Genomic DNA, 12,154 nt, shown 5'->3' with positions numbered 1-12,154 from the left:
CCTAGAAATTTAGGGAACTATTACTGAACCAGCTGCAAGGAAGACTGATACGTTCAAAAGACTTTACTGGAGCCGGAGTGGTGCAGAAGCACAGCAAAAAAGAAACCAGTTCAAACAGTGGTCAGAAAGGACTGACCAGAAAGCATGGAGAACAGCATCTATAATCTGCCTGGGTTGGCGAAGGACATTCATGAAGAAGCCTGTTTCACACTGGCCATGCTGGTACTATCCTCAAGGACCAAAATTCAGGAAGAGTTCTGAAAAACCAATGGAATGCTCAGTAAGCGCTAAAATCCAGTCTGTAAAGGGTTGGGCTTTTTGCACCAGTGTAGTCCCACACGTACAAACCATCCACTCTGGTTGCACTGGTGTAAAATACTGTTTGCACCAAGGCAGCTTATGCACTAAGTCTAAAAACTGACATTCCCCCTCCCCACCTCCTCTCAATTAAAAAAAGGCAAACCAAACGCACGCACATCCAGATCATTAAAAACAGAGTTTATAAAGGAAACAAGTGGCAGACCCTTGACTCTAGCTGTAATGTCACTGAACGCTAAAAACAGACATGCACACCCCTATTTTATCGGATTATAAATTAGATGCTGCAGAATAAACTTGAAAAAGTTACAGAATTACAAATAATCACCACATTGTTTCCAAGAACCTTTATACATCTTTTTAATTAGATTAGCTTTACAAGCAACTTGAGAGCTCTTTATAATGAACACTGCTTTTCAAATTACATGACTTTATAGGCAATCTGCAAATGAATCCCAAATTTCTTTGCCTGTTATAGAAGATCTTGTGTTTTACAGATGGCTAATGTAATGAATAAAAATATGAAATTATAAAGCTTTACCTTTAACCGGGACTAAACACATACAGGTCGTAAGACAGTTAAAAAGCAGTTTTAAACAGGACCTGCTTCATGACACTCAAGGTTGAAGATTTCACCTGACATGAAATGAACAGATTCTAAAAGGATACTGTTAAAGAACTGGCTGCTCTGATTTGTTGACCCTGTTTGTAATGATTGACAAGAAACGATGAAGCAAAAAATTTAAGCACTTTTTTAACCTGCCTGGCAAGCATAAACATATGATTATTAGAATTTGATACTTTGCATACCTGCAGAAGTAGAAGTTCAAATTAGACAAAAAGAACTGAAAGGTTATGCTGTACATTTTCAAAACCAAACCAACCAAATAACCACCAAATGATACAAAAGCAGATAAAATTAAAAAAGTGGTGGCTCTTTTTCCAAAGCTGGCCTAAAGCAATGCACTGCACTGCAGACTAGACAGTAATGATGATTTGTATTCCTTGGACAGGCTGGCAGAGGCACTTACAGTAGAGGTGTCTTATTTGATTTTCTGGGAAAAAGGGAGGAAACAGAAGCAAAGCTGTAAAGAGTGAGAATTAATAAAGGGTTGAGAAATGAGAAATTTTCTTTAAGGTCTTCTCCATTGTATTACAATACTGAATTCCTAATCCACCCTCCCCCCAAGCCAGTTTGTCACTACGTACAATTAGGGTTGCTGGGTTTTTTCATGTTTTACATGAATAGCAATCTTTTTAATAAAAATTACTGAGCTTTCCATAGAAAAGGACTGACTAAATACAAACTATACAGATGCTAAAATTTTGTAATATTACATACAGAAATATTTCTGTACACTCACATTGTTTTGGCTATGTAAAGAAATCAAGGACAGACAGAAAAACTCAAGTGGGTGACCTCAAATACCAAAGACGTGTAAATATGGATGCTGCCTTTTAGGATTTTCTCAAACTTCTAAGCTCAGGCCTACAGCATCCATCTCTTAAGTAACAGAATTTCAAAGCTTTGGATGTCTCATCTTCATTCTGTAAAGTCTGTTTTTCTTTTTAAAAATGAAAATGTGAAAACAAGGGTCCCCCCCCGCCCCACTAAATAGTCAGTACTGATCAAAGGCCAGTGCCTTTTTGGCGACATCCTTCAACAGAGTGACAATCTGAAAATGTATTATGCATGAAGTCTGTAGTGATGCACTTCAGCCTCAACGTACTGAATGAATGCTCGCTTGACTCTACACAATGGATCACGATGCCAGCCTGCATCAGATGGGACACCAATACTCAGAATGAAATTCACAATTTCTTTGTTCTATGTTCCATTAACTTGAAGAGAGTAAAAGAAAATCTTTCAGAAAGGAAGAAAAAGGTGGAAGTCTCCTGTCAGGTAGGCAATGTGGTTCTGGGCACCTCTAAAAGCCTAGGAAAGCCCTTATATATCCTAGAAACTTGATGGTGTGTACCAAATACCAGTCCCCAGAGCCCCCTACATCATGGATAGTGTGAAGTTCACTTAGTGACCGTCAGTTAATGATACAGAACCCTTCCCCTCTGTGGATTCAACATACAAAGGCTATGAATTAGAAATTACTGATAGTAAGATAGTGATCTGTTTCTGTTAACAAGTTTCATAAAGGACACAGTCAAAAACAATACAGCAGCAATCTTTTAAGTTCAAATTAGTGTGAGATATGAACACAAAACAATCAGGTTTTTAGCTGGCATTAAAGTGCTCCTTTTCTGATTTTAGGTGTAATGAAAATTAAAGTGATCAGTAGTTACTGGCAATTCTTATATTAAATTAGGCCTTTCATGGCAGAGAACAGTATGAACAGTTTTACAAAAATAGATCAATGACATTTTGGAGAAAACTGCATTTTTACTCATTTTTGATAAACTGTACCTGGTCATACAAAAATTACCCCAAATCCAAACTTTACCATATAAAAAAATGGAGAGATGAATTGGATTCAGCTGGATGACAGGTCTGGCAAAATATAAGAATGGAAAAATTCTATGTAGGGCACTTATTTCATGTCCATATGTGTACTCTATTTCTTAACTGATTGCTTATCTTCTTTACATAAGCAGTCACAGGTCTGGAGTCACAATCACGTAGCACAATGCTGATTTGCAGTCAAAATCTGTTTGATGCAACGTTGAAATGCTGTGTTTGTTTCCTTATTAAAATGTTGATCTGTTGTCAATTATCCTTTGTCCCATTATTCACATTCAAAACTTAATAGTTTTCTGGGCAGAGTGGCAAGGAGAGTTGCTAGATTAAACGCTTTATAAAACATCTTTCCCAATTGAGTCAGAAGGTTTATTGAGTTCAACCCTCACACCTTTTTCACCTGCAGAAAAATAAAAAATGCATGAGCAGAACGTGTAAGCATTTGCTAAAGAGTGTGATCTGTAACAAAACTACTACATCACTTCTATGCTTTCCTCGTGAAAGGTGCAAAACAGCTACTTTCAAAAGGCCTTCAACACACTTCAACAATAAAATACAGGTGTGTATGTATTACCACCTTATAGGCTAAATTCTGATCAGCTGCTTTTACAGTCAGGAAATATTTTTCAAACTCTGGTGCTTACACAATTTGGTTCCCAGGTGTCATTTAACTGAATTCTAAGTGAAAATTGAGGTATTTATTTAGCTGTTCAGTAATAGTGTTAGGGACATGTTAGACACAGTCCATTTTGAAAGCCCAGTCCTTACACAGGCAAACTTGCAAATATGTCAACTGAACCTCAGAATGAATTCTGGTCTTGAAAGGCAGTAAATGCTCAGATTTCTCCATTTCCCCAGAAACCTGGCACCTCAAGCAGAGAAGAACCTGCATTCCTTCTACTGATTTAAGGGAGTGTGATGTCATCAACTGTACCAGGGAAAACAGAAATTATAAGCAGTGTGTGTATCTGCTGCTATATTCAGCTCCAATTTAAATCAGAGTCAAAACTCTCATTGACTAAGGCTATGTCTACCCTAGACACAGAAGCTGACTGTCGATACGCATTTTAGCTACACCAATCGCATAGCTAAAACAGACGTCAACACCAGTGTTTCTCCCGTTGACCTTCTTTATTCCCTGCCTCTCACAAGGAGTTCTGGGGTCAGCTTTGACCACAGAAAGCACTGTTTCATTTACATGCAAAATGAAACCCCTGAAGACCAACCCTGAGCATGTCGATCATCCACAGCAGTGAGATTGTAGGATCAGAGGGATCAGATTTGTACCCAACCCTCAAGGTGGGTGAAAGTCATTATAGAGCCACTACCTTCAGTGATGGTATTCTAATCCCCAACAACTGAGAATATGACCATATGCTTATAAATGCAAAAAAACATTTAAATTGACTTTTACTGCCAATACCATCATCTACTTCACATCAATCTCAGGCATGACAGCAGAACTAAAATGTTCATCTGATAAAGTGTACTTATGTGCAGAGAAAAATTATATCACTTTGCTCTTGGAAAGGCAAGTCACAAGAGAAAGGCTGATGTTAGCTGAGTGGGCTTAGGGCAGCCTTGCATAAGGGACCATCACAAAAATCAACAGTTGCAAATGAACACACAAATCCATTCCTTTATTCCAGATTTTAAGTGTAGCCTTCTTTGCTTTTCAAAACACTCAACCCCATTCAAGTTGACATATTTAAAGTCTTGTCCAATTGCTAAAATTTATCTTCTATTTTAAGTATTTGTATGACCCCCATTAATCTCTAGCCCTTATATATTTATCCTGTGTATTAGTGATGAGGAAGAAGGAACAGCCCAGTTTTACAAACCAGGAACAGAGACACACAGGCTGAGTGGTCTGCACAAGGGTCACACACAAAATAAATGGCAGAGCAGGGAACTGTTTCTGGGTCTCCCAAACCACAAGCTAGAGCACTAACCATTAGACTACCTTTCTTCCAAAACAAAAGACATGTTAACCCTCTTTGTGCATGATGATAGAACTATTTAATTTTTTTTCCAGAAAACCACGAACACATAATACACAAGTGATTAATTACCAGTTAGATATTTTACTTTAGCTCGTGCTCTTTCATCTGCATCAAAATACCACACTGTTATTGCGTACCTACAAAATGAATAAAAATACAAGTGAATTCCTGCAATCCAGAACACAAATATTACCATGATGTTTATTTACTTAATACAAACTCTAATTATGCTATTTTTTCCTGCATATAATTTAATAGTGCATGATTAGGAGGAATGGAGGGATAAATTTTCCATTAATTTCTATTGTTTTTAGTATCACTTATTATGAAGGAAATTATTTGAAATTACAAAGTAGGTTTGCATTGATGCAATAAATCTGCATTTTTTCCAATAAGCGTTATACAATTATTATGCAAATCACATTCAGAAACTGTAATGTACATTGTGCTGCTATAACACCTTAAGCTGGCGTCTCCTATTTCATAAATTAAGCGGGTTCAAGATGGAGTCATGGTATAGGAAGTAGTCAGCCATTCCAGACAAACTGACCAGTGTTCTATAACCCATATGCAGCGTGCGATAGACACTTCAGAATTATTCTGATAGTTTCAGGAAGTGGCAATCTTCCATCTAAATCAGAATTGAACAAATCTCCAAAAAAGAATATGAAAGTATTGTGCCTTTGGAGATGTTACCTTTCAAAACAAGATAAAATAAAGAGGAGATCCTGGACACAATTAAAAATCCAATAGTACTTTTTGCAAAATTAATCTCAATGCTCTGGACAGAATATAATGACCTAAATTGGAATTTGGCTAATCAAAAACCTATGGATTTTCAACAAGTTTCCTATCAGATACTATTGTGGAATATTTTTAAATACTATTAAATACTAAGAGTCTTCATCCAAGGAGTATCTGATCTCGGTAAATTTGAAATATATAGATTGTCCCATAACTCTGAGATTAAAAGTAGAAAAGGAAACCACTACTTATGCTTTTAATTAAACAAGAATTCTAATTCTTGTTGCTTGCATCAAGTCAGTAAGGTTGTCTTTCAACCAAAATACAATATTTCTTCTTGACTTGAAAATTTAATATTTAAATATACCCTGAATTGTTCAAGCCTTAGAAGTAGCAAATAGCCTGAAGTCTGCAGTTTCAAATGATGGTAAAAGCATTCCCCACTTTATGATGCACCTTAGTTCATGAAATCCACATAAAATCAGATCCAGATAAACGATGAGAGAATTTTCTGTTAGAATTTTTTTTTCCTATACCACTCCTCATACAAAAACAGGAACATCTGCTTACATAGACAATTTTGTGTTATTTTCTGTAATCCAGATACTCGATCCTGGACTGAAGATTCTCCAGAAAATAAAATTTTAGTGAGTAGCAACAATATTAGAACTTCTTGTTCTAGAGCTGTAATACTTCCACTATTATTAATGTGCAACACCAACCTTGAGATTTCCTAACTTTTGAATATTAATTGCACAGTTAAATGCTTACTCTTAACACGTTATGACTTTTTTTTTTTTAAAAAAACTGGAGGTTCCCCCTTCTTCTCAAACTCTTTCTTGGAAAAGAAAAAATTCCTGAGTATGAAATTTTTTTATGTGGCTGGTTACCACCTGAATGCCCTGTTCTGTGCACGGTGTGCAGTAAATGTGCCATAGGCTCCCCTTCACACATCAACTGATGTGCATCTTGCTCCAAGGCATACCTTAGAATGGGGTGCGCAAAGTGGGGGGCAGATCCCTGCGGGGGGTTTGAAATTTCATGAAGCTTGCACAGCAGGATTGGCTGCTGGGTCTCAGGCTCATCCATTGCATTAAAAATGTGACAATGTTATGGTTTTTATGTATGTGTATTTACATTAATACACCAATTAATAAGGTTTTTACATCTGCATTCTTATTTGCTTACACTTTCCAAAGGGTCTTCCACCCCCATATGAACATAAGCGAAATTCCCATCAGTTTGGATCACATTAGACAGGTTGGGGGGCCCTGCTAATTGCAACGATGAGAAGAAGGGCTTGACATAAAAAGTTTGCTCACCTCAGCCTTCGAAGGCGCATATCAAGTGTAGCATTGCTCTTGCAATGCAATTCAGCCACTACTTGCAATATCAAACACGTGAACTGTGTACCCAGGTTAGTCAGGCACAGGCATGTTCATATTGAGTACTGCCCTAAAAAGTGCTTTTGCTCTGTTTACTGAATACCCAAAATGCAATAATTGTAAGTGTCCTAAATAGTCCCAAGCAGTTGGAAATAATTACCTAGTTTTATATAGTCCTTATCTGTAGGACTTCAGGTAATGATATTGGCTTTTTTAAGGTGTCCTGATTTAGCAGCTGAGGAAACTCAGACACACAGCAAAGATGTGACCAGCCTATGTTCACCCAGCAGATCAGTGGCAGAGCCAAGACCTGACTTCCAGACCACTTTTGCACCCATTAGGCCACACGGCCTCTCCAAAACCAAATCAAAAGACAAAATGAAGGCAATTGCACTCTTTTCTCCTACCTAATTTTAACTTTCTACTTCCAGCAGTACTGAATAGAACAGCTTTTTTAAAAAGTGAGAATTTAAAAACAGGAAAGCAAATATTCTGCTTGTCCTCCAAACAGTCAAACATTTTTGCTCAAATTAATTATCCTTTATTGAAAGGATCAGGACTTAAAATGCTGAGCAACATTATGTATAAGTGTCACATCCCAGCCTATTTCATCCTGACATAGCAAAACGTTCCATGCAACATGAATGTGGAGCCTACAATATTAATTATTAACAGTGATACAGTAAAGTCACCCTGACAGATTGGCAGACAGCATTTGGTAATGGAACACTGGAGACACCGTTTTGGCAGTGACAGCAGGTATGTCCACCACAGCTTCTATTCTGCTGTAGACTTTGCGGCTTATCTGTGGCAGCAAAATTCTGTTTGCCATCAAAGAACACCACCACAGTGCTCCATAATAGAGAGCACCGAGTACAGAAGAGCATCCCATCTTTTCCCAACCACAGCCAAATTTGTAGTGTAAAGCTGGGAGGGGAAAAGAAAATTTTAAAATAAAGACAGCAACACACAAAATTAAGAGAACGGCAAAGAAAATTGCTACGGTTAGCCAAAATCAAAATGCTGATGTCTAGCTAGGAATGAGGAGGAAAATTAATACAATATAGGACTAATAAAAAGCCGGCTGTAGTCTGCGAGAAGATACCACTCAGTACAATGAGGAAGGCCCTACCAAATTCACAGTTGTGGAAAATGCACCACACACTGAAATATGTTCTCTGTGCATCTTGCCTATTGTATGGGAGGAGCAGGGCTGATAAGCCTAGAGGGGGAGGTGAGAGCATCTATCCTGTGACAACTTCAGCTGCTATCTCTGGCCTGAACTGTGGAGGGAATGGGACTTCCTTTTCTTCTGCAGGAGCTGCTCCTGGAGATGGGTCAGACACACATCTAGAAACTTCTCCCAGCTACATGCAGATTCATGTCTGCTGGCCAGGAGCCCAACTCTGAAGACAGTGCAGATGTGAGGATAGCTCTCAGCCCCCTACCCAAGCTCTGAGCATGCCGGAGCCAGGAAAATCCATATGTAAGGTAACCCATCCACCCACTGCCCACAACCTGTGACCTTCACACATCTGCGCTGCTTTAGAGCTGTGCACCCAGCTTAGCAACTGTTGCTCTCTGGCTGTCCAGCTCTCAAGGCAATACACCACTGTCACCAGCAGCACAGAAAAAGGGTGGCAAACCCATGACCTTTCTCTCTTCCCAACAACCCCCATGCTTACAACACTGCAAAATGTCAGGATTTAAAAGATTTCATATGTTTACATCTATGACCATGACATTTACCAAAATGGACCATGTATTTAATAGATCCTATCACAGCTCTATATCAGGCCCTTTATGAGCGATAACAGCTGATTGAAATGAAAATTACCATCTGTCTCTCATTTGAGTATGTGCAGAAAAAGGATTTTTTTTCTGGAAACGGGAGGAAATGCACAGAAAGACAACAGCACATTACACTCCGACATCAAACATCAGTAGGGCATTTGCAAAGGAGCCTCAACTAGGACAAGAACAGTCTCCGTTTCAGACCATATTGTATTAAAATCTCCTACTCCCTTCTAGTTTGTCATTATGTTCTTTCCCCTCTCACAGAAGCTTTGTGAAATACATTCAGATCTCTCATCATCTTACCTTGTAGCAAATGCTGGCTGCACTTCATGAGGGTTGCGGCGGTCAGACCAGAAAAACAGCAGTCTATCAAATTTGGGTTCAATATCAGCAAACTGAGCTTTGCCTTCTGGGAATATTCGAAGAATGCCTCCACTTACCTAAGTGATTTAAAGTAACAGTCTTAAATATTTACCTTTCTATCTTGGACATATTGACAACGCACAGCCTCAGTCAGATATTTCAAATATTCTAAAACTAAAGTTTTTAGGATTTCAGAAGATGATGAAAATGTGAGAATGTGCTGGATATGAATATGTTGGTTCATCATACTTCATTTTTAACAATAAATGCTAATACTCTTCATTCAGTGATTTCAAGGTGCTTTACAAATAGTCAACTCCTGATTTACAATAAAAGGTTTTTTTGCTTGTTTGTTTAAAACCATTGCCCATTAGAATGGGGAAGTGAGACAGATGTTAAGTGGTGACCACAACCACAAAGCAAAAATCACAGCCCAGAACAACAGAGTTCTAATTCTCGGTCCCACTCTCTGAGAACAATCACTGTTTTACTAATAATTTTAAAACATAATGAGGCTGTAATTAAAAATAAGAAACCAAGATGACTCTTCTTTACACTTTCGGGACATCATTGTCCTTTGAGTGCTGTTCCACTGTCCATTTATTTCAAGCTGTTCAAAACGTTGAGCTCTTACATAGGTATGTGAATGTGCATATCTAATGAATACCAACATCAGAGAAAGGAGGGTTACTCTGAAATATTTTTTTTTAAAGTTTCTGTCTTCTTTGGTCACATGGTGCCCCTCCAGCTAATTGCTCTGAGGATATCCTATCCCCAGTTTTTTGGCACAGCTATTCTAGTGCTTCAGAATATGCACTATTGTAGCATTTGTAGAATAACTTTGATATTGTCCTCAAAGGACCTTCATTTTCTCCAAAGGAAGGAAGGAAGTTTGGGGATTACAGAGAAGCTGTGGTTCTCTTCTCCTCCCCCGCTTGTGGCCCTTCTCCCATAGCCAGTAATGCTTCCTTTTTCCTCTCACAAGAGCCGGCCTGTTCTTCACCTCTATAATTCCTTTGCCCCCCTCCTAGGAAGGCTACGGGATGCACTGGCTCTATTCTGTGGCTTAAAAAGCCCAGTCATTAGCGCTCTAAAGGCTCATTTGGGCAGATGCTGCTAAGACTCTTTAGTAAATCAAGATTTTTAAAAGGAAGGTCATCAAAATGTTCAATTCTACCTTACAGCTTGAAGGATGCAGTCATATCAAAATGGACCATAAAGTTATTTTTTTAAAATGAAAGAGGTTTACTATTTCGCATAGAGGTGTCAGAGGTGCAGGTATTTGCATCCACTCCAACTCACTTTTCAGATCTTCAGACTGGACACAAGTATACCATCTACCCCACAGTGCAGTAGTGTGTGAGGCAGACAGTGTCCTGAAAACCCCTGGATATAAAAAACCAACAAGAAGTCCTGTGGCACCTTATAGACTTACACATCTGATGAAGTGGGCCTTTGCTCGTGAGAGCTTATGCTCCAAAATATCTGCTAGTCTATAAGGTGCCACAGGACTTCTTGTTGTTTTTGAAGCTACAAACTAACTTGGCTACCCTCCGATTCTGGTTATGAAAATTATCACTGAACTCAACTGTGGCCAGTTAAGCACAAGATATGAGATCTGAGCAGTTAATATTCCTCTTCATTTCAGTTCTCTCACTTTTAAGGTGCGAAGCAATGTAAATGTACTGAATTTATCACATGACTTTTCAGGAAGTCATGAGTGAGTTTTTCTTCTCTACATAAACAATAGGAAATACCTTTGCATACCTGAACACTCCTTAGTCCCTCAACAATACAATCTTTGTCAGGGTCTGAACTCGTTAACAGCTTTGCATATCTTGTTCAGCTGTACTGAGCCACGATTAGCTACAATGCTTACAGAGTGTTAAATGCATCTAAACATGTTATTCAAGCCCCAAAAGCTCATGACTTAATACATTTGTTAGTCTCTAAGGTGTAACAGGACTGTTTGTTGTTTGTGAAGCTACAAACTACCACAGCTACCCCCTAAGACTTTGTATCAGCAATAACAGTAAATCCTGCAGCATCTTAGAAATGAACAGATTAGGGCATAAACCAGGGGTCAGCAATCCCCAGCACAGGTGCAGATTTTCATCAGCACGCAAGATGGGAGCTCAACTCATTCCCTCCTCCCGCATGCACCCAGGAGCTCACTCAAAGCCATGCTACCTGTGGATGAACAAAGGACCAGCTAATGCCAACCACCACCACCACCTGAACGGTAAAGCTCTGCATCTTAGTTTATTTATTAATAAAGCTGCTGCACGTAAGACTATCACTGACTTTAAAAAGTATCACCAGCACTTGGACCATACACAGAGGTCAAAAGGTCAAATTTTGGCAATCCACCTTGAAGAGGCTGAACATTTATACGATCTGAAGAAAAACCCATGGCATAAACTATGGTGGATAAAATTAGGAGCTTTATACACCAAAGGATATGCCCTTATAAATCCATTAGTCTCAGTCAGGTCTACGCTAGACCTTAAAGTCAACTGTAGATAAGCAATTCCATTAGTGGCAATAGCATAACTGGAATCGACTTACCTGGCCATCCTCACAGAGGAATGACGACAGGAAAAACTCTCCCATTGACTTCTCTTTCTCCTTGCGAGACTGAGGAGTACAGGGGTCAACTGTCGACCCTGATCTTTTGATTTGCATGTCCCTACTAGACACGCAAAATTGAACCCCGGAAGATCAAACCGGACCAGGTCAATCTTCCAGGTAGAGAAGACTCACCCCAAGGTGCTAGAGAACTCCTCTGTTTTTGTAGATACAGACTAAACAACTATTCCTCTGAGACGTTATATCAGAAAAATAGTGCATACATCTCTCATTCCAGGGGTAGCGATTCTTCACTGCATGAACAGGACTGTACAGTGCAATGGGGTCTGCGTGGGAGGAAGGATGCAGGAGCAGGCTAGGGGTTGGATGGTTTGGGTAGCCTGGAGAGTGGAGGAGTGGGGTGAGAGTGGGAGGAGGGTGCAAGAGTAAGCTGGGGTTTGTGGGACTACGTGGGAGGAAGGGTGCAAGAGGGTTTGGGGTGTGGG

General features: G+C 39.2%; 1 protein-coding gene across 2 annotated transcripts in view; it reads right to left on the bottom strand.

The window, feature by feature from the left end:
• Positions 1-650: 650 nt before the first annotated feature.
• EGLN1 (egl-9 family hypoxia inducible factor 1) overlaps positions 651-12,154 on the bottom strand; it is a 42,593-nt gene continuing 31,089 nt past the window's right edge. The window contains exons 3-5 of one of the 2 annotated variants that reach the window (XM_074990180.1): positions 9,021-9,157; positions 4,877-4,928; positions 651-3,188 (exon numbers count right to left, since the gene is read on the bottom strand). In XM_074990180.1, coding sequence (XP_074846281.1) covers positions 3,174-3,188; positions 4,877-4,928; positions 9,021-9,157 — 204 coding nt within the window. In that variant the 3' untranslated portion in view covers positions 651-3,173. Of the gene's footprint in view, positions 3,189-4,860; positions 4,929-9,020; positions 9,158-12,154 lie in introns of both variants that reach the window. The other variant, XM_074990178.1, reaches the window with a different exon arrangement.

This window comes from Carettochelys insculpta, chromosome 3 (genome assembly GCF_033958435.1).
Source record: "Carettochelys insculpta isolate YL-2023 chromosome 3, ASM3395843v1, whole genome shotgun sequence".
Taxonomy (NCBI): domain Eukaryota; kingdom Metazoa; phylum Chordata; order Testudines; family Carettochelyidae; genus Carettochelys; species Carettochelys insculpta.
The sequence above is the reverse complement of the archived record's forward strand: the minus strand, read 5'-3'. Positions and strand labels throughout refer to the sequence as shown.